A 27,949-nucleotide genomic window follows, 5' to 3' on the forward strand; every position below is an offset into this window, starting at 1 on the left:
AGTCCAGTTCTCTTTCCACTGAATCCCAGGACTTTGAGCCATCTCACCACCTGTTGTGTGTCTGCAAGGCCACCATTGGCACCTGGGAAGACGTTTCGAAGTAAAGCACACCCACAGGACTCGGGAGAAAAATCGAGTTGGAACCACTATGGGTGCTTTGCCGAACTGTCTCCCTTTGTCACCTGAGGCACTGGGGTTGGAGGGGGTGACCATCCCGGCCTGGCCCTCAAGAAAACGACCCTAATGCCAGTGGGTGGCACGGATTGGCATCGGGGGTTGCACACAGCTGAAATTTCACTCAGTCAATCAATAAGAATTTTATTCAGTGTTAGGCGCCAGCTACAGTATTAGGGATAAGAAGAGGCAAAAGAGACTTCCTGCCCTCCAGGAGTTTACGATCTAATTTTCGCCTTTAGGCGGCATTCAGACACCCCCGTCTTTCAAGTTATCCCACTGGAGGCGGCAACCCTTTCTGGCACTCCCCCACTTTCAAGGTCATTCTTAAATTTACTCGAAAATGTCTCCAATTCCATCATTTTCAAATACGATCATGGATAAGAGAACCATCAGCCGTGTTCCCTTTAATTCTATGTTTAATCTGAATTTAGCCATTCCCCAAAAGTAATCATCGGGGAAGCAATGTAAGGCTCGTCGGGGGGACGTTCAGATGGTCAGATTCCCCTCCAAAACCAAAGCTGTCTGACCCGTAATGTCAACTCTTCCACCATCCCGCAATGAAATCTTCATTTCTCCCCCACGGCAGGAACACTGAAAGGCTACAGAGAAAATAAAAGAATGGTCATATCAAGTCATTTTCCATTTCTAATCCACTGGTCACTGACAAAGAAAAAATTATAACATTTTATAAAATAAATAAACTGGTCATTGGTAAGATGTCACCCTTTTTTTTAACCCCTATCTTCTGCCTTGGAATCAACACTATGTATTGGCTCCAAGGCAGAAGAGTGGTAAGGGCCAGGCAATGGGGGTCAAGTGACTTGCCCAGGGTCTCACAGTACCTAAGGTCACTTCTGAACCCAGGACCTCCCATTTCTAGGCCTGGCTCTCAATCTGCTGTGCTACCCAGCTGCCTCCAAGATGTCACACTTTAGCTCCTGTGGCCCTGCACCAATGGTTCTTAACCTTTTTTATGTCATGGACCCATTTGGCAATCTGGCGAAATCTATGGAAGCCTCCTGAGAACCATTTTTAAAATTCATAATTGAAGGAAATTCTGTCTTTCAGTCAGAGATGAATGAAAACAGACATTATTTTTTTCTGTCCAAATTCATGATCTCCTTTAAAATCTATCCTTATACTTTTGGGGAGTCTGGGGAGCCCCAAATCCTATCCATCTCACATCTCTCTCTACTGGACCATTAAGTGCTCGCCCTCCTCATCACACAAACACAAGAGGCTGTACCGGGGCTCCTGCTCCCTCCCATAATACTCAGCCCCAAAGCTTGCCATTGAGTACTTGGAATGTGGTAAATAAGGATTGTAGCTAGAAGAGACCTTGGAGAACATCTGGTTCAACCCCACTTTCTCTCTCGTTTTACAGTGGAAGAAACTGAGGCTGGAGAGAGGCTGGGATTGGCTTAAAGTCACAGGTTTCAATCTCGGTTCTTCTGACTCAAAATGTAGTGAATCTCCCCTTTCTCTCCGAGGAGAGCATGACCTGAGCTTCACTCCAGGGAGCTCGCCTTAGAGGCGTCCTAACGAGCCTTTCGGTCCTTCGGTAGTAAAGAAGCAGCCAGGTTTTAGCAGCGACTTAGCAAGAACGATTCGTTACAGGAGGAAGCTGCCCAGGGTGACTTCCTTCCTTAGCCCAGCCAGAGGGCAGGTTTCAAGCCACTGGCACCGAGTTCATCTGAAGTCTCAAAAAGAAAGGCTGGGTTTGGACCCCCATCCCGCCTGTCATTCACTTGGGGCTAGAGGAAGAGGCGCAGAGGAGTAGAGCAGCGGGGGAGAGAAGGTGCACTTGGGCCCTGGGTGCTCAGCTTGCTCGCCTCACACATTCTGGCCCCAGCGGAGCTGCCCATCTCCCTTCCAGGGACAAACAGACCTCACTATCTTGTTATGGCTTAAGGCGAGGTCAGCATTTGTCAAAGAAGTCGGACAAACTCGTCTGGAAAATAACATCCACCCCATCATGCCCAGAGCAGGGCCTCGTGAGGTCAGGCATTCCGACCCTTCGTGGCTGCAGCCTGTGAACCTGTTGGATGGATTTGATCCATCCTTCCTGGGCACAGAGAGCTCCAGACATGTCTAAATGCTACCCTTGTCAGGGCTACCGGCTCAGGCGAGGTCAGGATGTCCAGCCCAACCCCAGGAGGTTACTAAGAAGCAAACTTGGACCAAAAGCAATGAAGTGACTCGTTCAAAGTCACTCATGTAGTGACGACCAGAGCCAAGCCACTTGTCCTGCCTCTTGACTCACTGGTCTACTATGCTGTGTCTCAGGAGGAATTACCTTCCTTCTGGGAAAAGGTCTGGACTTGCTGACAGCGTGATTCTGTTTTACCAAGGAATGACCCTAAAATGAAAGTCTTTATGGTACAAGGCCTGTTGCTTCAAAGAACACCCCAAATACCCCTTATTATGCCACACCTGTGGTCCCCCAACCCTGTGGCTTATACCTCCTCCCAAAAAAGCTTATCATGTATGTATTTAGTTTAGTAGTAATAATAATACCTAGCATTTGTGTAGCATATCCTAAATGTCAGGCATATGCTTCACACTTTACAATTATTATTTCATTTGTTCCTTATAACCACTTTGGGAGACAGGTGCTACCATTAATCATCATCATTATCACCATCATCATGACCACCATCATCACCATCACCATCATCATCACCATCACCATCACCATCATCACCATCACCATCATCATCACCATCATCACCATCATCATCACCATCATCACCATCACCATGACCACCATCATCACCATCATCATCATCACCATCACCACCATCACCATGACCACCATCATCACCACCATCATCATCACCATCATCACCATCACCATGACCACCATCATCATCACCATCACCATCACCATCACCACCATCATCATCACCATAATCATCATCATCACCATCACCATCACCACCATCATCATCACCATCATCATCATCACCATCACCATCATCACCATAATCATCACCATCACCATCACCATCACCATGACCACCATCATCATCACCATCACCATCACCATCACCACCATCATCATCACCATCATCATCATCACCATCACCATCATCACCATAATCATCACCATCACCATCACCATCACCATGACCACCATCATCACCACCATCATCATCACCATCACCATCACCATCACCATGACCACCATCATCATCACCATCACCATCACCATCACCACCATCATCATCACCATCATCATCATCACCATCACCATCATCACCATAATCATCATCATCACCATCATCATCATGATGTGACTTGCCCAGGGTCACACAGTTAGAAAGTGTCTGAGGCTAGCTTTGAACTCAAGATTTCTCGATTGCAAGCCTTGGGCTAGACTGCGTTTTGTCTTCTCTGACAGAATGTAAGCTCCCTGAGGGCAGGCACTCGCTTATTTTGTCCCTGAGGGCTCTGCTGGCTCAAAGTTCTGACTAGGGCCTGGTTTCAATGGATGGTTGACCAGTTGTGATAGATAACGAACCCCAGAGAGAAATTGAGGTTCTTTCTACAAGGATTTCATACGTTCGCCTCCTGGACTTAGCAATGGAGGAAGAGTCAGAGAAATTACAAAAGAAGGGACCGTCTTACCCCGCATTTCCTTCTTCCCCAGCTGCTGAGACCAGTAGCTACTGAGAACGGCATGGGCAGATCCTTAGCAGAAAGAGAGAGAGAGAGATTGAGGCGGGGCTCTACGGACAGTTGGGAAGAGACGCTCGGGGTCCTGCAGGAAGTGTGTTAGCGCAGATGGCTCTGGTGTGAGCCCAATTCTCTGGTGACAAACCTCCAGATGACACCAAAGGGCAGGGCCGTGTGAGCTCACCTGAGCATCCTCCCTGGCACCCCCATCCCAAAGCGAGCTCAACACTCAGAGCCCACCAGATTTCATGGTTGCTGACCACGACAGCCATCATGTATATGGAACATTTAGAGGTGAGAGACTTCAGGAATGCAAAACAATAGAGCATGACACGATGGCACTGGATATATCAAGGGGCAAGATTCTGAAAGGGCCAACTTTGTGCATTCTATCCCCCAAACTGGGGGCCCAGTAAGCCTAAAAAAATTCCAAATTTATAATTTAGATCATTCCAAAGGAATTATCGTGAAAAATGCTATTTACCTCCAGAGAAAGAACCGATAGAGTCTAAAGGCAGATTGAAGAGTGCAATTTTTTACTTTTATTTTTGTGGGGGGTTTCATCTTTTTTTAGAACCCTTACTTAACTTCTATCTTAGAATCAATACTATGTATTGGTTCTAGAGCAGAAGAGTGATCAGGGCTAGGCAATGGACTTGCTCCGCATCACACAGCCAAGAAGTATCTGAGGTCAAATTTGAACTCAGGACCTCCCAACCTCCATCCACTGAGTTAGCTAGCTGCCCCTACAGGCAGGTGGTTTAAAATGTTTATTTATCAGTGCAGCCTCATGCCCAGCTCTGGGCCTCAGTTTCCTCCTCTGTGAATGAAGGGGCTGGAACGGATACTATCTGAGAGATCTGCCAACTCTAGCCACGTCCGTCAGATCATTTCACTGATGGACGGATCGGAAGAGAAGACCCCACCGGAAAGGTGACAACCGGCATCCCTTTGTCCCGGCCTGCTGGCCAAAGCCTCTTCTGCCAGCTCAGCAGCTGCGAGAGGCCGGCCAGAACTGCCCTTGGCCAGGGAGGGAGGGCTGGCGGGCGGAGGGGTTTGTTGTTTCTGGATTTTCCTGAGTCCTTAAAACTGCTTAATTGCTGAGCTCTACTTTATGGAGCAAATGCCGCCTTCATGTGTTTTGCTCCTGGGGGAGCGGCCCATGGTCCTGCCGTCGGACAGGCCTCAGCCACCTGCCACCGGCCTCAGATTCCTGCCTCCTCCCCACCCCCTGCAGCTCCTGCTGCCTCCCTCCCTGCCTTCCTGGCCCCTTCCTTGTCCCCTTCCCCTTCCCCATCCCCTTCCCCACCCTCTTCTCCATCCTCTTTCCCCTTCCCCATCCCTTTCCCCTTCCCCACCCTTGTCCCCTTCCCCTTCCCCATCCCCTTCCTCATCCTCTTCTCCATCCTCTTCCCCATCCTTTTCCCCATCCCCTTTCCCATCCCCTTCTCCTTCCCCATCCCTTTCCCCTTCCCCTTCCCCATCCCCTTCCCCTCTGGGGCATGAAGGCCTGGTGTGGGCTGGGGGGGGGGGGAACAGCCCAATGAGAGCCCCCTTCGCCTCCCTCGGGGCTGACTTGGTGCCGGCCTGGCAGGACCCTTGGCTCAATCCTCCCCTGGCTGACTCCTCCTCCCCAAGCCCAAACAGAAGCTCACCTTCTGGGGTTGGGTGACCCTGGGTGAGTCACTGAACCCCCACAGCCTCGCTTTACCATTCTTTTGCCTCAGAACCAAGAGATGGTATTGATTCTGAGCCGGAAGACGGGTTTAAAGACTTAAAAAAGAGGGAAAGACGCTCACCTGTAACGGGGTCCTCTGCCACCCCGACCCAGGGGGCAAAATATCTGGAGTAGAAGTCGTAGCCTTGGGCCTTTGCGCCTCCCTCTCCTTTAAGGGTGAGGATGAGCCCCCTCACTCTCCCCGTTTTCTCCGCCTCTGTCAGATTCTTTGGGTTCACTTCAAGATTCTCGAGGAAAGACCTGGGAGAACGATGGAGAAGCATCAGCACCGGCGGGGCCCCCAGGCCTTCCCACAGTCCTCCTGTTCTCCCCACTCGGGAGAAGTTTCTCCCTGAGAAAGCCCTTGGGGGGTCGCAGGGGCCTCCGTTCTCTGTATGGCCCACAAAGAGGCAAAGAGACAAGGAGAAATCTCTGGAACAAAACGTGCTTACAGGACTGGACGAGTGTTTGCGGCAATAAATCCCGTCTCCTTTGCACACGACCTGAGCACTTACGCAGGGGACGGGGCAAGAACAGAGACACGCGGTGGCCGTGAGCAGCCCAGGCCTGCGGCCAGTGAGACAAAGTCCAGCCCTTCCCAGCCTGAGAGGCCGCCCTGGCGCCCAGAGAATGCCCAAAAAGGCCCGGAGGGAGACGCCTCCCTGGGAGAATTCACAAAGAGGGGGGCCACCCATCAGCCAGGATGAAGGAATGGAATCGGCGCCGGGCAGGGAAGCCTCGTCTACCTTCCGTAAGAATCGTCCAGCCGAACGAGGAGCTTCCTGGTGTCTGGAGAATAATGGATGTCCTGAACACGCACGGTGCCAAGCACCTAGTGAGGATGAGGCAAAAGGCTTCTCAGGGTGGGCCGCCGGGCACCCTGAGCTCCCACAGCCCCCAGGCCCCCCGGGACCCCCCAGGACCAGGCACAGCCGTGGGAAGAGGAGCACCGCCAACATCCTCCTCGGCTACCATCTGGCTCCCGTGGCTAGGGAGCGCGGGCCGCCGATTCTTCCTCACCATTTTGAGACCTTTGCCCGATTCTATTGGCTTTGACCAAACCCCTAGTGAACCAGTGACGAGGAACACGTGTCCTGGGAGCTCACAGTTTGAGGGGAGAACCAACCTGGATTAGATCCTGGACTTCCTCATGGGCCTAGATTAAAAAACAAAACCAGAACCACTTACAACAGGCCAGCTACAGAGCGCACAAGGAACACCGATAGCCACCCGGCGGCTGACCTTGGGATAAGTGGGATAGAGAGGCAGGTCCATGACGATCCCCTCGTCTGCCTGTCTGGCCTTCAGCTCTCCGCTCAGAGTTAGGAAAGTTATACTTTTGTTCACATTTTCTGCCAAAAATAAAAGAGCGTTTTCATAGAAAAAGGAAATCAAGGTATGAAAAAGGGTCTTTTACTCTTTTGTCATCAGAGACTGCCTGTCTTTTTTTTTTTTCAGTTTTTATTAATCCTTGATCAGCAGCTGGTGGCTCCATGGAGAGAGAAGTAGGCCTGGAGCAGTGGGACCCTGGGCGAGACGGCCTGCCTCCATTTCCTCATCTGTAAAAGGGGTAGAAATAGCAGCTCCTACCTTCCATGGCTGTCCTAAGGATCCAATGAGATGAAATAATTGAAAAGTGCTCAGCAGAATGTGTAGCACCTCGTAGGTGCTACAGAAATGCTAGCTATCCTTATTGTGACATGACCCCAGCTCTGACTCATCATCTTGTGCACCATTGTGCCTTTCTGTTTCCTCTCTGCCTTTGCTCAGAGTATTCCTCTGCCTGGGAGATGCCCTTCTCCCTCCCCCTCCATTTCTCCCTCCCCATCTCTCTCTCTCCCTCTTCCTCTCTCTCTCTCTCTCTGTCTCTCTCTCTCCTTCCCCCTCTCCTCTCTCTGTCTCTCCCCATCTCTTCGTCTCTCTGTCTGTCTCTCTGTTTCTCCCTTCCCTTCTCTTCTGCTCTCTTTTCTCTGCCTCTGCCTATCTCTTGTCTCTCTCCCCATCTCTTCTCCCTCTCTCTCTCTCTCTGTCTCTCCTTCCCCCCCCTCTCTCTGTCTCTCCCCATCTCTTCTCCCTCTCTCTCTGTCTCTCTGTCTCTCTTTTCTTCCTAAGCTCCACGTATTTCCTATTCATCCCTCAAAGGCCCTAAACCCCAGCTCCCTCATAAAGCCTTCCTCATCTGCCAGCCAGGGGACGTGCCTCCCCTCTCCAAACTCGCATAGCACTTTATCTGCAACTAGATATACAGGATTTAGTTACGGAAGAGGCCTTAGAGCTGGTCCATTCAGTCAAACCCCTTCATTTCACAGGCAAGGAAACTGAGGCCCAGACAGACTTGGAGCCCTCGCTGTAGCAGCTGGCATCAGGTTTGCAAAGCACTTTACAATTATTATCTCATTTGATCCCCTCTCAACAACCCTCTGTTGTTCAGGTGTTTCAGTCATGTCTGATTCTTTGTGACCCCATTTTAGGACATTTGGGGCAATGATACTGGCATGGTTTGTTGTTTCCTTCTCCAGCTCATTTTACAGATGAGGAAACTGAGGCCCAGACAGGCTTGGTGACATCGCTGTAGCAGTCGGCATCTATATAGCTCTTTCAGGTTTGCAAAGCACTTAACAATTATTATCTCATTTGATCCCCTCTCAACAACCCTCTGTTGTTCAGGTGTTTCATCATGTCTGATTCTTTGTGACCCCATTTTAAGACTTTTGAGGAAATGATACTGGCATGGTTTATTTCCTTCTCCAGCTCATTTTACAGATGAGGAAACTGAGGCCAACAGGGTGAAGGGACTTACCCAGGGTCACCTAGCCACTGTCTGAGCCTGTATTTGAACTCTGTAAGAGAAATCTTCCTGGCTCCAGGCCCAGGAGTCTATCCACTGTGACATCTAGTTTATAAGGGAAGGCCATTATCCCCGTTTTGTGGATGAAGAGTCTCCTAGAAAGCCTCCTTGAATTTTCTCATGCTACTTTGTACTGCAAAGATTTGGCCACTTGACAGTTTTCCCGTGAGTTACGTGAAGAGAGCAAGGCCTGTGCTCTAACCTTCTTACTGTTACACTGTACATCCTTTTAGATGTACTTATCTCTCCATCAGAATGGAAGCTCAAAGAGGAAAAAATCTTTCGTCCTTTTCTCCTTCCATCCCCAGAGCCTAGCACAGAGCCTGGCCCGAAGGAGGCACTGAAAATGTTGGATTGAGCCGCAGATGGCTAAAGGGACAGCCAATCTGGAACTCAAGAAATAGTCATTATTGGAATGAATGCGTGATCGGTGGGGTTTGTTCTTAACCCAAATTCCTTTGCTATTTCCAGAGGCCAAACGAACATCTTAAAAAAGAGAGGAATAAGAACCATAACGCATTACTTATTTTGTGAAACAGCACAGCTGAGGAAGCCAATGTAGCATGACCACAGAGAGGGACCTCAGTAGCCGGCGTGAACCATCTTAGCCCAAAGCAGGAACCTTTGGAGAAAAAGAAAGAGAAATTTGGCCATTTATGTGAACACGGGTCAGGACAATCTCACCTGCTTCTGGTACTATTTTTAAAAGATTTTCCCAATATGGATTTGGGGCAGGAAAATGTTATTAAAAGAAGGGGAAAGCTAGAATGCCCACTTTCTGTCTGTCTGTCCATCATTGAAATCTCAAGAGAGCCACAGTACAGAAGAGGCTGAACCTTTCACAGCCCAGATGGACATCTCGGACATACAATCAGTTGTCGGGGCAGTTCCCCAAGAGATGAACAAAGGGAACAAAATTCACTACTTCTATTCAATATCCATGTAAAAAAACAAACAAATAAAAAGACAAGTATTTCTTTTCCATATCCTAGTCCTGTAAAAGGCAGTCGCTCATGCCGCTCCAAGGATGTAAATACTCGCTCACTTTGGGTGAAGTTGTCTGTCGGGTGTAGTTTCCGGATGAAAGCGGTTTCAGAAAGGTTCATTTCTCTTGCGATTTTTTGATGCGTTTCTTCATCCAGTTCCTAAATTAAGGGGAATCCAAAAAATACTAGTCAGGCTTCCTCAGGATGGAGGACCAGGGACCGCACCTTAACAGAAAATTGGTGAATCAGAGAAATTATATAGATACAAATTCTTTAATCTGGTAGCAGGTGCAAAAGATGAAATCAAGCAGGAAGCTGTGATCTGCAGTGGGGGTTGGGGAAAGAGTGGGATGGGGAAGACAGGGGAAAGTGTATATATCTCAAGAGAGTATGGTTCCATTAAAGCCCGGAAGGACTATTTGGGAATTATTGCTAAGGAATTCAAGATGCAGAAATTCCACAACAGAAATACATACTCACAGAGTAGCCTTCCAGAGAACATATGATCGAGGGCTAGGAAGAACCTTGGGGAAAATCTAACCCAACCCACCCCATCCTTTTAGAGTGAAGGAGATTTAGGATGACTTCTCAGACATCATCTAGTACAGCCCTCTCATCTTGTATATAACAAGGGACTGTTCATTCACAGCCCAGCCCTTAGGAGCCTAATAAGCACCTTGATATATCTTAGAAAAGATCCTTTTAAAAAAACTAATTGACGTTAATTGGTTAAATGACAGTAGGGCAATAGCTACTGAAATCCTCCTCATTATTTCTTTTTCTTTTAAAAAAATTATTAAAAACAAAATACCTTCTGTCTTAGAATTGATACTAAGTATTAGTTCCAAGGCAGAAAAGTGGTAAAGGCTAAGCAATGGGGGTTTAAGTGATTTGCCCAGGATCACACAGCTAAGAAGTGTCTGAGGCCAAATTTGAACCCAGGACCTCCCATCATCGGGTCTGGCTCTCTATCCACTGAGCCACCTAGCTTGCCCCTAAAAGCATCTTGATTGATCTTCTGCTGCCAGTTTCCCCTCTTCCATTTATCTTCCATGTGGTCACCACAATAACATTCCCAAAGTAAAAGTCTGACCATGTTGCTCCCTTTCCTATCAAGCTCTTCAGTCTGTCACAGAAGGTCCTCTCTAGTCTTTGCATGACTTTCCTGCATGTGTTGTACATCCTGATCCAGTTGGAGGGTGTTGAGAGGAAATACTTGTACTTCCATTCTTGCTGTATATTCTCAGGAAATATCCCTTCAGAAAAGCCAATGGATGTTTATTGATTAAAAGGAACTGGGGCAAGAATCCCTGGCACTTAGCAAGGGAGTGGGATGAGAGGCAAACACCCCAGAATGGGGACTTGAGCTGAGAGCTTTAAGGAAAACCATTTATCCCACGGTCTCTTGAGCATAGCCCTGGGCCCCTAAAGGGAGATGCCGCTAGCTTTGCTCTGAGAAAGTCCATCGATCCGCTGCATACAAGCTATGCCCACCCTGTGCTCAGTGTCTGCTGCCATCTTTGGTCCCCTATTCTCAGGACTGAGTGGCCATGCCTTGCAGATGATTGGTGCTTAACAAAATCTAAGTGGACTCTAGGATCCTTACAAAATTCTGTGATCCTCTGATTCTAAGACTGTTCATTTGATTCAGTTGTGTCTGACTCTTCATGACCCCACTTGGGATTCTTTGGCAAAGACACTGGAGTGGTTTGCCATGTCTTTTCCCCAATCATTTTACAGATGAGAAAATGGAGGCAGGCAGAGTTAAGTGACTTAATCAGGGTCACACAGCTAATAAGGGAGGCCAGATTGGAACTCAGGTTTTCCTGACTGTATATACCGTGTCACCGAGCTTAGAATCTTCTGATGCCAAGTAGAGGAACAAACTGAGTGAGAGATCAAGTCTGTACAGTGTTAAAGAACATTAGTTGGGTGGTGGAGTTGTGATTTGATCCAACCAGTCTAGATGGCAATTTGGAACTATGCCCAAAGGGTGCTAAAAGACTGTCTGCCCTTTGATCCAGTCACAGCACTGCTGGGCTTGTACCCCAAAGAGATCATAAGGAAAAAAATTTGTACAAGAATATTCATAGCTGCGCTCTTTGTGGTGGTAAAAAACTGGAAAACGAGGGGATGCCCTTCCATTGGGGAATGGCTGAACACATTGTGGTATATGTTGGTGATGGAATACTATTGTGCTCAAAGGAATAATAAACTGGAGGGTGAACTGGGAAGACCTTCAGGAATTGATGCAGAGTGAGAGGATTGTACACAGAGACTGATACACTGTGGTACTATTGAACGTAATGGACTTCTCTACTAGCAGCAATGCAATGATCCAGGACAATCCTGAGGAATTTATGAGAAAGATGCTATCCATATCCAGAGGAAGAACTGTGGGAGCAGAAACACAGAAGAAAAAAAACTGCTTGATCACATGGGTCAATAGGGATTTGACTGGGGATGGAGACTAAACGATCACCCTGGTGCAAATATCAATAATATGGAAATAGGTCTTGATCAATGTCACATGTAAAACCCAGTGGAACTGTGCATTGGCTCGGGGCGGGGGGGGGGGGGATAGGGGGGGTGAGGAAGAACATGGATCATATAACCATGGAAAAATATTCCAAATTAATCAATTAAATTAAAATTTTTAAAAAGAACATTAGATGGGGACTCAGCTGGATTTGGAATCAAGGCACCTGGGTTCAAATCTTGCCCTGCCACCAGCGCCCTGGGTGTCATTTCTTAGCTTCTCTAAGTCTCAGTTTCCTGATATATAAAATGAGGGCTGTGGACCCTAAGCCTTAAAGGGTCCTCTTAGAAGCTCTGAATCTATGAGCTCATCCAGAGGACCCACCTTTCACTGATGCAGAGAGCACCCTCTCCATGTGCAGAGTTTTCACCCCCAGTGAGGAGTCCCTCCCCAGGGAGCAAGGCTGGTCCTCAGGAGTCACAACTTATTTCTATAGGTTATGGGTAGCACTTGTCAGAGCGTGTCCTCCGCTGACACGGACAGTGAGAGCCCAAGACTGTGGGCAGGAGGATCAGGGGAGATAAAGCAGGATTGGTAGCCCAGGGGAACTGCCAGTAAGCCCCCTTTCATGTGGAAACTAGTCCATTTGCAGACAGGTTTGCAAAAACCAGAGGCATACTCAGAGCTATTCTCAACCGTCTAGATCTCTCTAATTTCATTTAGGTAGGATAAACCAGCCACAGTCCCAACAGGAAACTAAGTCTGTTAGCAAAGTCTACGCTTCTTTTTCACAAAGGGGACACTGAGGAATCTTGAGTGTCTCACAAATAGTTCAGTGGATCTAAGCTGCGCTTATCCCAACTGTAAAAACCCTCCCACTTGCCTTTGTGGCACCCCCTCTGCCAAGCCTCATCCACTCACACTGACAGACTGGCTCCCTCTAGTATCTGTGGGTCCACATTTCCACGCCCATTGATCGGAAGTGCCCCCCAATGAATGCACCTCCATGAGGGAACCAGTTGAGGAAACGCTGGAAGCTGGAAGACCCACAAAGCCAAGCCTGTGTGAGGCTGCTGGGCCCGAGGTTGGCACATCTCTAATGCCATCTACTGCCCCTCCCCATCTTTGCTGGAAGCGTACTTGGCCACCATCCCCGTGGCCTCGGGCTTCCTCCAACTCAGCTGATAGCCTGCCGCTGCCATCCCCTTTCTGAGAGAATTTAAGTCCACACTAGGATGAGCAAAGTCTTGGCTCTGGGCTCTGCCCATCCTTGACACAAGATTCCTGTACTGGACACGACCCTTTTTGCATCTTTCCTAACTGGTCTGCCTTGGCTTGTTCTCTGCTGGGTGCAATGCCTCCAAAGACCACGTGCTTCTTGGGCTGGGAGCCACTGCCGATCCCTTCCTGGTCTTGGCTGAACCCTGGAAGAGGCGCCAGGGAAAAGGAGAAGAACAAACTCTTTTCCCGAAGCTCGCTGAGAGCCAACTCTTGCCGGCACAAGTGATTGTCGGTCAGCCACCAGAAGCTTTCTGGGATGTGGCATCCGCTGCATTCATCCACTGGCCAGCCTCTAATTCCAGAAGGTTACCTAAGGAATCCCTTTACACTCTGCTGCCCAGCCCTAGAAAAATCTCCTCCGTGGCTTGCTAAGACGCCTGGGCCAAAATGTGTCAACGTTTCAACCAGTCTTTACAAGCCCTCAGAAGTGATCCGGATCCTTGTCCCTTCACTCCTCTCCTGACCGAGGCCTTCCTACGTGCTTCTCCCCAGAGCCCAGACCCACTCACCCTCTGAGACCACTAATCTGGCCTTGTAAGGACGGAGCACCAAAGGGGCTGCTCTCTGAAAGCAGCTAGCTGCCTCTCCAGCTCTCTTCTGGCATCCCTGGTGCCTCGCGCACAAAAAGTGCTTGTTGAATCACTGTATGAAGGGACCTGGTGGCACATTCTTGTTGCCTAGGTCCTGGCTCAGGGCACCCAAGCACTTCTGGTCTGGGCTCCTCCCCAGAACTTCGGCTTAAGCCCCCGATTCTTTGTGCCCCTGGATCCTAGGCTGGCTTCCTGATTTCTCTCTCTTAGTCTTCCTAGCTTTGACCCCTTGGCTGCCTGGACCTCCCCTTTCCACCCTGCTCTGCCAAACTCTTGGTCCTCATCCCTGATGGGCAGCACTCTCCGGATCCGATAGTGACCCTTATCACTTTCCAAATGGTGACGGTGTTTACCCCACTCCAAATCCCAGCTCTTTGCACTTCCTCCTTGTATGACTTTCCCGCCTCATCTGAAAATGCAGGGCTTGGACTCGGGGCCCTTTAAGGTTCCTTCCACGCCTCTGATCGAATCAGCTTGCAATGAATGGTTGGTCTTTTTTTTCCTGACGGAATCTTCCCCCATAGCTTGGCAATGGACAGAAACCGTGACAGGCAGCTGAGTCAGATTTCCGGAGGGGGAAGCAAGGGGCCACGCCTTCTCCTGGGCTCTCATTCATTAATGGCTCTGGATTCGACACCCCAAGATGGGCTAAGTGCATGGGCTACAATGGCATCAGCTCAAACGCAGAGGAAAATTTTAAAATGCTCCCATCTGGTGGCTGTTTGGAAGTACAACCACCTTCTACCATGAGCTCAGGAGGGAGTCATCCTGCCCCTGGAGCGGTTCCTGAAGGGAGATCATATGGCTGCTGGAGATGGCACGGTTGTCAGAACTATCACTGGCCCTCGGGAATTGGGTGTCCACTCACTGGTACTTAATTCTATATGATCGTGCATTATTCTCATTATTTGTTGTGTTAAATCGAGTCTCCCCAGTTGGATCAGTATCTCCTTATATATCTTAGCCTTTGTTTGTATGTCCCATTATGTGGGATGAATGATAAGTATTCAGTAAATATGTTTTTTGGGGGGGTGGCTCAGTGTTTTGAGAGCCAGGCCTAGAGACAGGAGGTCCTGGGTTCAAATCTAGCCTCAGACACTTCCCAGCTCTGTGACTTTGAGTCACGTAACCCCCATTGTCCAGCCCTTATCACATTTCTACCTTGGAACCAATACGCAGTATTGATTCTAAAATAGAAGGTTTGTTTTTGAAAAAAAGATTTGTCAGGGGCAGCTAAGGAGACGAAACTGCGATATGGCTCAGTGGATGGACTGCTGGACCTGGAGTTAGTCAAACCTGAGTTCAAGTCTGAACTCAGACACTTACTAGCTGTGTGACCCTGGGCAAGTCACCTAACCTCTGCTTGCCTTGTTCATCATTTATTTTTGAAGAGGACCAAGATGATGTCATGCCTTGCGTGTGAATGGGACTTAAGTGAGGCACTTGCTTCTTCACTGGAGAAGAAAGTGCAAAGCACTCCAGCATCTTTGCCAAGAAAATCCCATAGAGAATCCAGTCATGACTGGACAATACCACAATAATTACTTATTAAGCAAGTCTTGAAGGGCAGGTTTCACCCCAATTTTAATGGCTAAAATAATCATTTCTACTTCATCCTTCCCTAAGCAGTTTGCCTTACTCCAGAGCTTTAGGCAGAGTATTCTTTTAATAAAGAATAATATTATATAATAATAATAATAATAAAAGAGCATTTAAGCCTCAGCATGCTTTTATGAAGTGTCTGCCACGAGCTTAGCAGAGTGTTGGTATTGCCTATACAAAAATAAAAATGAACGAGAAACAAGAGGTATCCCAAGAAGTCAATAAACATTTCTGGATGGGGAGGGAGAATCCAAAAAGGCTTCTTTAGGAGGGCTTTTTGTTTGTTTTTTTAGCCTTGAATGGAGCTGAGGATTCCGAGGATCACAGGAGAGCTGGGAGAGGGTCCAGAGATGGGAGGCCCAGAATGCCACCTATGGGGAACCACAAGCAGAGTGTGACTAGAACTGAGAGCAGGTGAAGGGAATATTCGGTTAAGTGAAGGGCTTTAAATGGCCTGTAGAGACGTGGCAGGATTTTGCCAAGGGGCACAAGGGAGCTATCGAAGCTTCTGGATCAGGGAAATGACACAGAAACAAGGATCGTTGATGCAGGAGGAAGTAAAGGGTGAAAGAGGACCCGAGTGCGTCTGTGAGCCCCGGTGCTTGGAGGAGGCTGATGCCCCTGCAGAGACAGGGAAGGGAAGAGGAGGGGTCGGGCAATACAGGTCCAGTTTGATACATCTCTGTGGCGCACAGGTGGAAGCTGGCGGTTAGTGACAGGAGACAAGGGGGAGAGGATGGCTGGTTATGTAGATTTGGGAATCGTCTGCATAGAGATGGAGTTGAGCCTGTAGGAGCTGATGAGTTCGCTCAGTTTGAGACTCCCAGGTAAGTTGGCAATTGGACCAAGAGGAGTCCAGCTCTGCCACAACCCCTCTCACAACTCCTCTCCCCCAACAAATATGAAAAAGAGAACAGATGGGGAAATGATCAAGAAAAAGGAAACAGGATACTATAAAGCAGCGGTCATCAAAATGGAGGATCAGTGGAATCGACTTGGGGTAAGTGACCTCAGCAAGACAGTCTATGATAAGCCCAAAGATCCCAGCTTTGGGGACCAAAATCCACTATTTGATTAAAAAAAAAACTGCTGGGAAAATTGGAAGACAGTGTGGGAGAGATTAGGTTTGGATCAACATCTCACCCCCTACACCAAGATAAACTCAGAATGGGTGAATGACTTGAATATAAAGAAGGAAACTATAAGAAAATTAGGTGAACACAGAATAGTATACATGTCAGATCTTTGGGAAAGGAAAGATTTTAAAACCAAGCAAGAGCTAGAAAAAAATCACAAAATGTAAAATAAATAATTTTGATTACATCAAATTAAAGTTTTTGTACAAACAAAACCAATGCAAACAAATGCAAACAAAATCAGAAGGGAAACAACAAATTGGGAAACAATCTTCATAACAAAAACCTCTGACAAAGGTCTAATTACTCAATTTTATAAAGAGCTAAATCAATTGTACAAAAAATCAAGCCATTCTCCAATTAATAAAGAGACATGAATAGGCAATTTTCAGTTAAAGAAATCAAAACTATTAATAAGCACATGAAAAAGTGTTCTAAATCTCTTATAATCAGAGAAATGCAAATCAAAACAACTCTGAGGTATCACCTCACACCTAGCAGATTGGCTAACATGATAGCAAAGGAAATGAATGCTGGAGGGGATGTGGCAAAGTGGAGACATTAATGCATTGCTGGTGGAGTTGTGAATTGATTCAACCATTCTGGAGGGCAATTTGGAGCTATGCCCAAAGGGTGATAAAAGACTGTCTGCCCTTTGATCCAGCCATAGCACTGCTGGGTCTGTACCCCAAAGAGATAATAAGGAAAAAGACTTGTACAAGAATATTCATAGCTGCACTCTTTGTGGTGGCCAAAAAGTGGAAAACGAGGGGATGCCCATCAATTGGGGAATGGCTGAGCAAATTGTGGTATATGTTGGTGATGGAATACTATTGTGCTAAAAGGAATAATAAAGTGGAGGAAATCCATAGAGACTGGAACAACCTCCAGGAAGTGATGCAGAGCGAAAGGAGCAGAACCAGGAGAACATTGTACAGTGACTGAGTGATCCTGAACAACTCTGAGGGATCTACAAGAAAGAACACTTTCCACATTCAGAGGAAAAACTGTGGAAGTAGAAACACCAAAGAAAAATAACTGCTTGATCACATGGGTCGAGGGGATATGGTTGGGGAGGTAGACTTTAAATGATCACCCTGGTGCAATTATCAATAATATGGAAATAGGTTCTGATCAAGGACATGTGTAAAACCCAGTGGAATTGTGCATTGGCTGCAGGAAGGGTGGTGGGAGGGGAGGGAAAGAAAGAATATGATCCAGGATCACAAAACTACCAAGTGTCTAAAGTCTGATTTGAATTCGGGTCTTCCTGACTCTACACCCAGTGCCCTATTCACTTACCATCTATACCACTTACCATGTGGAGGAAGGGAATCTAAACTAAGGTCCTTGAACAAAATGGGAGAGGTACCCTAATTGAGGGAAATCACATCATTTCATACTCCACAGCATCTTTAGGTTTTCAGGGATTTTAAGAGATGATCTAGGCTAAGGCTATCTCTACCTGAACTCAGAGTCATTGCCCTTATGTTATTGACAACTGGTCTTTCTACTGTCCTTCAAATGTCGTCATCAAGTGAATAGGAAATCATGGCTACCTCTCCCACTATCTACTTTTAATCAGCCCTCTTTGTCCAGAAGTTCTTTGGGAAATTATAAGTACCATATTATCTATTGAATCAAAGCCCTTTTCTAGGTATTGTAATGGATAGAGTTCTGGCCCTAGAGTCAGGAAAACCCAAATTAAAATCTGGCCTGAAACACTTCTAGAAAGAAGTATGACATTGAGCAAGTCACTGAACCATTGTCTGCCTCAGTTTTCTCAACTGTAAAATGAAGATAATAATATCACCTACCTCCTAGGGTTGTTGTGAGGATTGATGTATTTGTAAATGCTTTGCAAAGCTTAAAGCATTATATAAAATATTAACTGTTGTACAAACATCCTAGGGAATTTTCTTATTAAAAAAAAGTTTACTTTCTATAACCTGTTATTACCTTACCTATCTTCTAATTATTTGGTTATTTATAGCATCATAAAAATCTGAAATCTGGAAGAGACTTTAGAGGTCATCTAATCCAACATGTTATCACCCTTCACCTTTATGTAACACATGCGTAATCTCAGAATCAAAATGGTGGAATAACTCACTGTTAGTGCCAGAACAGGAATATGTATGTAAGTTTCTTGACTTCTTTTAGTCCAGCTTTCTTTATCTGATATCAGATTCCCTGGGGCTTGACAAAAACTATTACCAACATTTGGTGAAGCAGAATGACCCCACCAAGGCTAAATAATAAGTGAGCTGTTAAGATGAAAACAGGATTCAGGATTCCATTGCTCAATTGGCTCTCAGGATCTAACAGCTTTACTTGAAAGGAAAAGGTCCCTGGGCCTGAAGTTGCATTAACAATTTCCTTGTGGCTCTACTCACTAACCCAAGGAATTCCAGGACCAAATCAATTCCTTCTCTGTCCACCAATCCTACCCCTCTTGGAATGTAAACTGCATAAGAGGTAGAAATGGCTTCTGTTTTTGTACTTGTATTCCTAGGGCTTGATAAACTTGCTTCAGGAGACATGTCTGGGGCTAGATTTAAACTCAGGTCTTCCTGATTCCAGGCCCAGTACTTTATCCAAGGTAGTCAATCAAAGCAAATCAACACATAAATCACTTCTGACAAGTTGTCATCATCCACTTCTCTAGTTCATTCTAGTTCTCCCAGTCTCTGTCAGGATTAGACCTCTGAAAGGAATCTGTGTGGTCCAGTGGGGGGGAAGGGGGTTGATTTAGGAGTTGAAGAAACTACATTCAAATTTCACCTCTCATTTCTTATCTGTGTGACCTTGGGCAAGTGTTTTAATCTCTCTGGGCATGGGTTTCTCCATCTGGAAAAAAGGAGGTTGGTTTCTGAAGTTCCTTACAGTTCTAGTGTTATACAGTCCTGATTCAGAACTCTGAGGTTTGTCGAAGAAGTCATCCTTTTATAGTTTCATCTTCAATGCATCAATATTTTTTCTATTTCTGCTCGTTTTCACTTTATATTGCATCAGTTTGTACAAGTCTTCCCAAGTTTCTCAGAATTCTTCGTACTTGACTCTTTTGTGTGTGTGTGTGGTGCAGGAATATTCCATTATATTCAGAGGCCACAATTTGTTCAGCCATTCCCCATCTGATGGGCACGGTTATAGTTCTCCTTCACATACACTTGTTCTTGTCATTGTTCTTGGACCTAACCCAGTTCTGAGCATTCTTTATAAACAAAACCAGCACCAGACACTAAAAATTCGCACATAAGCACAAAAACGAACAAAAGACAGGCGGGAATATTTTTTAGGGAAGTCGTGGGAAAAATTGTTCCACAAAAATATTTAAAATAGAACTTACATTTTCTAGGAGACAAACTGCAGCAGGGTTCCCCCGGAATGACTCCACTGTAAAAGCATCCACTACAAAAACAGGGAGCTGCATCTTCCTCAGCATGCCGGTTTCCTAAAATCTCTCTGAACTGCAGAATGAGGCGATATTAAGTCGCTGGTTATATAATCAAAATGTTAATGAGTCACTTATTGCAACAAAGGAACCTTTGCCCCATCTATGGAAGGGTAATAAATAGTTGCTTACTTTAACCATCCGGGAAAGTTTTCTTTTTAATTTCTAAACTGGCTTTCTTTTCAAATCGGACAGTCTTGCTTCATTGCATTACAGTTTTCCTCCAAGTACCGACTACCTGAAGTTTGAGCTACCTGGTTAACAAGCGAGTGAATAAAGCAGTTAAGACCGTGGAGCCTCTGAGATCAGAGGAGGCGGTTGGTGGGCGGCCTTGACCTAAAGCCACTTTCTAGGGGACAACAGCTCCCCAGCGGGGTGGGGAGGCGGGGCTCGGCTTTCTCCTGACCAGTGACTTGGTTTTGGAGGTCGCTGCTCGGTTAATTCCCATTTCTTGCCACGTCACGTTCCTGGAGGTTCGCTTTGCACAGTTAGCTGAACCCAAAGCTGAGAATTTCCCGAACAAGCCTTAAAGTAGGAACGCGAGAATGATGCATTAAGTGCAAAGGATTGTGCTTTGTGGGTGCCATATAACAAATCAGTACTAATGTTCTGATAGGCTTCCCTGACAATTCTCTCTATGGACAACAAAAGTCTTCCCTTCCCTTTACTCGAATCTAGCCCCTTTCTCTTTTTGCTATGCGGGAAGAAGGAAGCGGGGGAACCCATGGCAACTAAGGACTCAATGTAGCCAGAAGGGATGAAGACTACATTTCCCGTGAAAGGAAGGGTCCGAAGGCCAGCGTTGATTGGAGGAGAGTAAGACCTTGATTTCCCAGAGGGCGCAGCTGCCAGGAGCTGACCTTTGATTGGTATAGAACGTGTGAGAGAGGTTCTGATTGGTGGGAAGAGCGCGGGGACTTGTGGGCGGAGAGGCGAGGAAGTGACTTACAGTTTTGCACGGGTCATCCCGGGGCTTCTCCCGGGCCCGGCTCAGGTGCTCACTCTTGGCCACGTGTTGTGCCAGGGCCATGAGGCGCCTCGCCTCCCGCCTGCCTGGACTGGCGCTGCTGTCACGCAGCGGGACCCCTCCCTGGGGCTCCCCACGGGCCTGGCTGAGCTCCGCGTGCCCGGAGAAAGCTGCGGTGGCACCAGCAGCCGAAGAGTGGGGTCCGGATCCCGGCTCGTGGCCCGAGCGGCTAGCGGACCTAGTGACGCCGCTATGGCGACTGGATTACGAGCAGCAGCTCCGAGTGAAGACGGACGCGCTGCGCGGCCTCCTGCAGTGGCTCGAGGGTCGCCTGCGTCTGCTCGGGAGCCCGGATGGTGAGGCCGGCGTACTCTGCTCGCGCCTGCAGCCCTTCCGGCCGTCCCCCGTCCTCCACGGCTATCGGAACAAGTGTAATTTCGCCGTCCGACAGGGCCCCGACGGCCGACCCCGGACAGTGGGCTACGTGCTAGGCTCCGGCGGCGAGCAGCAGCCGGTGTGCGTGCGGCCCGGACACCTGAAGCACATACCCGACGCGCACCAGCGCGTGGCCCGCTGCTACCAGGATTTTCTTGAGCAGACCCCTCTCGACCCCTACCTGGACTCGGATGCCAGCGGACACTGGCACGAACTCACAGTCAGGAGCACCAGCCAGGGCCACACGATGGCCATCGTCACCTTCCAGCTGCAGGGACTGAGTCCAGAGGAGCTCCAGGAGCCCCAGGAAGAGCTCCGCGAATTCTTTACCCGAGGGCCCGGGGCCATCTGTGAATTGGCCTCCCTCTACTTCCAAGAAAGGTCAGGCGACCAGCAGCAGCCTTGCTACCAGCTCCTGGCAGGAAACCCTTACCTTTTTGAGGACCTGCCAGGCTTTAAATTCCGCATTTCTCCAGGAGCCTTTTTCCAAATTAATTCAGCTGCTGTGGAGGTTCTTTACCGTGTGGTGGGAGAGCTAATCGGAGTGGACCCCAATACCCTCCTCCTTGACCTTAGCCAAGGAACCGGAGCCACCAGCCTCTCCCTGGCTCCGCACACATCCCAGGTCCTAAGCACTGGGCTAGTGGGGCAGGCCGTGGAGGATGCCAAATGGACCACGGCTTTCAATGGAATCACCAACTGGGAATTCCATGCTGACCATGTAGAGAATGTAGTGCCCCAGCTTTTAAAGTCGCAGGAGGCCGGTCAATCGCCAGTGGTTATGGTGGACCCATCCCGGACTGGATTGAACTTCCAAGTGGTTCGGGCCATTCGAAATTGCACAGCCATCAGGACGCTGCTGTATGTTTCCTGCTACCCAGAGGGAAAGGCCAAAAGAAACTTCCTTGAGTTGTGCTGCCCCCCAGACCCTGGCAAGGACCTCCTGGGCGAGCCTTTTGTCCTGAGACAAGCTGTGCCTGTGGACATGTTTCCACATACCCCGCACTATGAGCTGGTGGTGCTGTTCACTAGATGACTGACTTCTCCCCACTCCAGTGTCAGCTCTCTCCATTAAGGACTGAGTGTTAGATTGTGCTTGGTCTTCCAGGCCTTGGTCTGACCCTCCCAGAAGCTAGACACAGATTGGCCTCTGTTCCACAAAAGAGGCCAAGAGGCTTCCTGGCTGCATGCTTAGGTACTTCCAGGTTGCATTAATCAACTCACTGCTGTGCCTTTGATAATGGGGTGATAGTGGTGGTGGATTCTGTGAACTGGAGACCAACCGCAAGTAGCAGCAAGAGTTTGGGGCTGTTGGCAAGCTGCAGTTAGATCCCAGTTCAGGTTGAGCCAGGGAAGGAGAAAGCTCAACAGCCACAGACCCAGCCTGAGCTAAGGTACAGAAGCTGCCTTTGCTGAAGTTTCCATTCCCCTACTCTGGCTATAGAACAATAATCACCTAATCATACTAGATAGAAGAAAGGAGTTCAAACCGTGTTGGGGTTCAATACCCAAACTTCTCCAAGGGCAAAGGGAATGGGGCAAGGCGATATTCGAAAAGAACCCTGGCTAGGATTGAGTTGTGTTACTTTATTGTTTATCCTTGTCCTACATAAAAATAATTGTTTATTAGACATTTATTTAATGATTTGTTTAATTGTTGCAAACCTATTTGTCATAGTAAACAAATTGCTCATTTTAAACACTGCTTAAATTTCATTGATTAATACTTTTATCTATTAAAAAATTGGGTTTAAAAAATTTTTTTTTCAGGCAAACAGGGTTAAGTGACTTGGGATTCATGAAGAGAAGTCTCCCTGATTCCAAGCCCATTGCTATCAAGCCAGATATCTGCCCCTAAAAGTACTGTTTATCCTTGTCCCAAATAAAAATAAAAATTATATTGTTTCCATGGTATTCCCTGTCCTTGTGGAACAAGCATTAAGTACCTGCAATATGCCAAGCACCATCCAAATTCTGGGGATACAAAGACAAAAACAATCCAAAGTACTATTGAGGTGCAACACTAAGTAAATGAAAAATAAGTACAAAGTTACTTCTAGGGACACAGACACTAGCAATCGCGGGGCATCATGATGGGTTTCATATAGGAAGTAGGCCTTGAGGCTAGCTTTGAAAGAAGGTCAGCTCTTACCGGGGACAGCCTTGGCAAAGGCATAGAGATGGAAGGTGGGATATAGAGGGAAAATATGTAAACTAGGCCAGATCAGAGAATGTGTGAAGAACAGCAGGCAATAACCCCAGAAGGGCTTTGAATAGCAAACAGGCGCTTGTTTTATTTTAGAATTAATTCTTGAAGACCCATTTTTTTAAAGCACACTGCTAAGTATTGTGCTAGCCATAGAAGGGTCCAGGGATCATTAAAAAAAAAAAATCCTTACCTTCCATTTTAGAATTAATATGTGCCTTGGTTCAGAAGCTGGGAGTTAAGTGACTTGCTCAGGGTCACACAGATAGGAAGTATCTGAGGTCAAATTTGAACCCAGGACCTCCCATCTGTAGACCTGGTTCTCTTATCCATTTCAGCCATCTAGCTGCCCTCATTCATGGAACTTCTTGAGCAGGGGAATGGTATGGTCAGACCTATATTTGAGGAATATACTTTTAGCACATAAAATTTTGGAGTAGAAGAGGAAGTTATTGCACTAGTCTGAGTAAGATAAAGGTCTGAATAATTGGAGAGTAATAGAACAAGATTTCTCATGGTACACCTTTATTTTTCTATTCATTGTTACATAAGGGAGGACTAGGTGCAGTGATGGCAAACCGTTTTAGAGACGGAGTGCTGGGCCCCACCCCCCAGATTGCCATGTCAGGCTCCCCTTACCCCACACTGGGGAGGGAGGAAGCACTCCCACTGGACTGCTAGACCAAGGGGCAGGTGAAGTGAGGCATGTCTCCAATAAGAGTAGGGAGGGGGAGGGGTGTGGCCCTAGCACTCCCTTTCAACTCTGTGGCCTGTGAGCTGCCCACCTTACCCTGTGTGCTCCCATTGGCTGCTGGGCAGAGAGGCTGGGGAATATGAAAAAATGTCTGGCATGGTGGAGAGTGGGAGGGGAGCAGCTCTGCCCAAATCCCACAGCCTTTCTAGTAACAAACTCTGAGGAGGATGCACATGCCCACAGAGAGGGTTCTGTTTGCCATCTTTGGCAACCCGTGCCATAGGTTTGCCATATATAGTGAGTGAAGACCATTGATGCTTGAGGATTCACATAAAAATGTTCAAGGAGAGATGATAGAAATATAAAAACAAAAATTAATTTTAAGAAAGAATCTGAACTTTTCATGGAATTTGCTTATTAATGTTTTCTATCCACTATATTTTAAAATACTGTTTTCTTTCTGCTGCAGATCATTTGATTATTTTTTAATAAACTTGTTTGCAAAGTCCAGAAATCACTGTTCTAAAAGATCCTTCTGTAGAAATTTCAAATGTAATTTAGCAATGGAGAACTTAACCCTAAATATGGCTATTTTTAAAAGGTCCCCTGTGCAGCAAAAACAGGTAAATGCATTATCTCATTTATGCTTCAAAAATGCCCAGACTATTTTTGCTTGAGAGGAAATTCCTATAAAATGCAACTTTATAATTGCATTTTATGTGGAAGGGTTTCTTTGACATTTTAACTACATGAAATTTTCATGGACTTTTCCCCACAAATGCATGGTAACATTTTGGAGTAAATTCTGCAACTAAGAAGCATGATTTTTGTTATTTCATAATCAACTAATGCTTTAGTTCCACACTAGATATTACCAAATTACATTAATTATAAGATTGGAAAGATCCATTTTCTATTAGCCTTCTTTCTTAAATACTTAACTCAGGTTACAGTCACATCACTGAAATTTCATTTTAACATTTTTGAATTTTTTTCTCATCACATGGTTGGAAACTTCATTCATTCTGAAAATGCCAAAACAGATGATTTCTCATTTGATGCTAGTAGAGATAGGGAACTTGAATGGGGGAGGTGGGGGAGTTGCAGGGTAGCCGGGTCAGACCTGTGCTTCAGGGAGATCAATCTGATGACATCTGAATGATGGGTAGACTAATGGTGAGAGATGTGAAACAAGGAGACCAATCATCCTGATCATAAACTGATGGTACAGAGCTAATTCTGTGATAATACTTAGCTTCTACTGAAGCTTGTCATCACATATAGTAAAATATAATAATTATCATTCTGGATCCTATTATCTGCCCTTTTTCAAAATGTGGGCTGATTTTTGTTTTATTGTGAAACTGATATGAAAAAAGTAGGTACTAACCAACAGCTGCCTGGTGAAGTTCAAAAGAACATTGCATTAGAGTTGGGAGTGAATTTAGACATTATCTAATGCAACTCATTTGGCAGGTGAGAAAACAGGACCAGAAAATTCAAGAATGGCTTTAGTCTGGGGGCAGCTGGGTAGCTCAGTGGATTGAGAGTCAGGCCTAGAGATGGGAGGTCCTAGGTTCAAATTTAACTTCAGACACTTCCCAGCTGTGTGACCCTGGGCAAGTCACTTAACCCCCATTGCCTAGCCCTCACAGCTCTTCTGCCTTGGAACTAATTAATACAGTGTTGATTCCATGACGAAAGGTAGGGATTAAAAAAAAAAGAAGAATGGCTTTAGTCTGACTAGATGAATTAGAATTTAATGGCTTGAACCATTGGAGAAAAGTGCTGTTTAGTAATTGTTGAATTATCACCTTATGAGTAAATAAATAACCCAAGTAATATTCCTTTTCAAGTCTTCATTGCACTACCATATTTGTGGTACAAAAGACAGTTGAATTCACCCCTGTCCTGAAGGTGAAGCTTTAATGTTAACCAGAGAAAAACCTTGAAGCAAGGGAATTCTAAATACAGATTTTCACCCCCAGATTTGAGGAGGCTAAGGCCCAGGAGCTTTGTCAGTGAGGTTCTGGTTGCTATTTTTTCATTCTTTGTTCATCGTGGTGTGGGCTCCTAACTTGCCCTACCCTTTTCCCCTTTAAGACCTACTTTCAATAGCAAATATTTGCTAATGATCAGAGTCAATTCCACAGGGCTGATTCCTGATGAAACATATTTCCTTCACCTTGGCAGAGAATCGTGAATTCTAGATGCAGAATGGTATTTATGCCATCCAATGGGATACTCTTTCTAAATTTGTTCATCTATCATTCAAATAAAATGTTTCACTTGTGAACTGGAGAAGACATCCACATCAGATGCACTGATTCTGCAGAGATCTTATCAGTCAGCAAGCATTTATTAAGTATCTACTATATTCCAGACCCTGTGCTAAGCATTGGGGATACATATACAAGGAATGAACAATTCCTATTTGAAGGAAACTAATCAGGGAAATCCCATAAATACATCAATGATGATTTACAAAATGAATAAGAATAGAACAAATAAGTACAAAGTAGTGAGATACTAGGGAGGGAGGGAAGGAGGGAGGGTGGGCTCCAGCCTTTGGGGGAACCTCAAATGCCTTTCTGTACCTTGGAGGTGGTGCTTGAGTTGGTCTGGAAGAAAGAGGAGGGTGAGCAGAGAAGGAAGTCCATACTAAAAGAAGGAGCTAGCACCTTGGAGGGGAAAAAAATGTGGAATGACCTGGATTAATTTTTTGTTGTTGTTGTTAATTGTAGGATCAGACCAGTAAGGAAAATCTCATAAGATAAATACTCTCGAATATTAGAAAATAAGGTCTAAAGGTGTCAGCAAGATGAGGGCCAGCTTACTGGTACTAAAGTCTCTTCTCATACTTAGCATAGTGTACTGTGTATAGTCAGTGTTTATAAATATTTGAACAATGAGAGGGGAAAGGTTCTTTAAGTAGGATATCTTTTTTTTCCTACCCTTACTTTCCAACTTTGAAGCATGCTGTCTATTGGTGGCAAGGCAGAGGAGCAGTAAGGATTAGGCAATAGCAGTTAAGGCCCAGATTCACACAGTTAGGAAGTGTCTGAGGACACATTTGAACTCGGCACCTCCATCTCTAAGCCTGGCTCTGTGGCCACTGATCAATCTAGCTGCTCCTACCTGGAGCTACCAGGAGCTACTCTCCTGATTAAAAAAATCTTTAGTGATTTCCTGTTGTGTCTTGGATAATAATAGCTAATAATTAAATTTATATAATACTATGTGTCAAGCACTGTGCTAAGTGACAGACATACAAAAAAGAGGCAAAAGATAATCCCTGCCCTCAAGGAATTTACTATCTAATGGGTTAAACAAGATACAAAGCAAATTATACAGGATAAGTAGGAAATAATCAACAAAGGGAAGGCTCTAGAACTAAGAGGAGTTAAAGCTTCCTGTAGAAGGCGATTTTAATTGGGACTAAAAAAGCCTGGGAGATGAGTAATGTGAGTGGAGGGAGAGCCTTCCAGCCAGTGAAACTACCCAGAGCCAAGAGATTGAATATCTAGTTGTGGAACAGTTCTGAAATCAGGATCACTGGTCTAAAAAGTAAAGAGTCAGGGGGAGTAATGTGTTAGAAGCCAGGAAAGGAAGGAAGTGGCTATGAAAGACTTGTGAATTAAAAATGGTGCATTTTGCATTTTTTCCTGGAGGCAATAAGTAGCCCCAGAAGTTTAAAGA

At 46.3% G+C, this 27,949-nt stretch overlaps 2 protein-coding genes across 2 annotated transcripts; one reads left to right on the plus strand and one right to left on the minus strand.

Moving 5' to 3' along the window:
* Nucleotides 1-302: 302 nt before the first annotated feature.
* Nucleotides 303-20,669, minus strand: PBLD (phenazine biosynthesis like protein domain containing). Its single transcript, XM_056796194.1, has 10 exons — nt 20,081-20,669; nt 19,844-19,964; nt 9,466-9,565; nt 8,944-9,042; nt 6,815-6,924; nt 6,699-6,728; nt 6,319-6,404; nt 5,655-5,833; nt 3,808-3,870; nt 303-776 (listed from the first exon to the last, which is right to left on the minus strand). Exons 2-10 carry the CDS (start codon nt 19,937-19,939, stop codon nt 664-666), a joined length of 876 nt encoding a protein of 291 aa, XP_056652172.1. The 5' UTR covers nt 19,940-19,964; nt 20,081-20,669; the 3' UTR covers nt 303-663.
* Nucleotides 20,670-20,845: 176 nt separating this feature from the next.
* LOC100015201 (tRNA (uracil-5-)-methyltransferase homolog B-like) lies at nt 20,846-23,264 on the plus strand. The gene has a single exon (XM_056796181.1). The coding sequence runs from the start codon at nt 20,977-20,979 to the stop codon at nt 22,384-22,386; it is 1,410 nt and encodes a 469-aa protein (XP_056652159.1). The 5' UTR covers nt 20,846-20,976; the 3' UTR covers nt 22,387-23,264.
* Nucleotides 23,265-27,949: the final 4,685 nt, after the last annotated feature.

Source organism: Monodelphis domestica, chromosome 1 (genome assembly GCF_027887165.1).
Source record: "Monodelphis domestica isolate mMonDom1 chromosome 1, mMonDom1.pri, whole genome shotgun sequence".
Classification (NCBI taxonomy): Eukaryota; Metazoa; Chordata; class Mammalia; order Didelphimorphia; family Didelphidae; genus Monodelphis; species Monodelphis domestica.

Bases quoted from the DNA above. Each gene is read 5' to 3' on its own strand.
- PBLD (XM_056796194.1), bottom strand. From the start codon at position 19,939: ATGCTGAGGAAGATGCAGCTCCCTGTTTTTGTAGTGGATGCTTTTACA. The intron at 6,925-8,943 runs GTAATGCGTTAT...TATTTTTGGCAG, and splicing joins TGTGCTGTTTCACAAAATAA to AAAATGTGAACAAAAGTATA. The intron at 6,405-6,698 runs GTTGGTTCTCCC...CATCCTCACTAG, and splicing joins AAGTCCAGGATCTAATCCAG to GTGCTTGGCACCGTGCGTGT.
- LOC100015201 (XM_056796181.1), top strand. From the start codon at position 20,977: ATGAGGCGCCTCGCCTCCCGCCTGCCTGGACTGGCGCTGCTGTCACGC.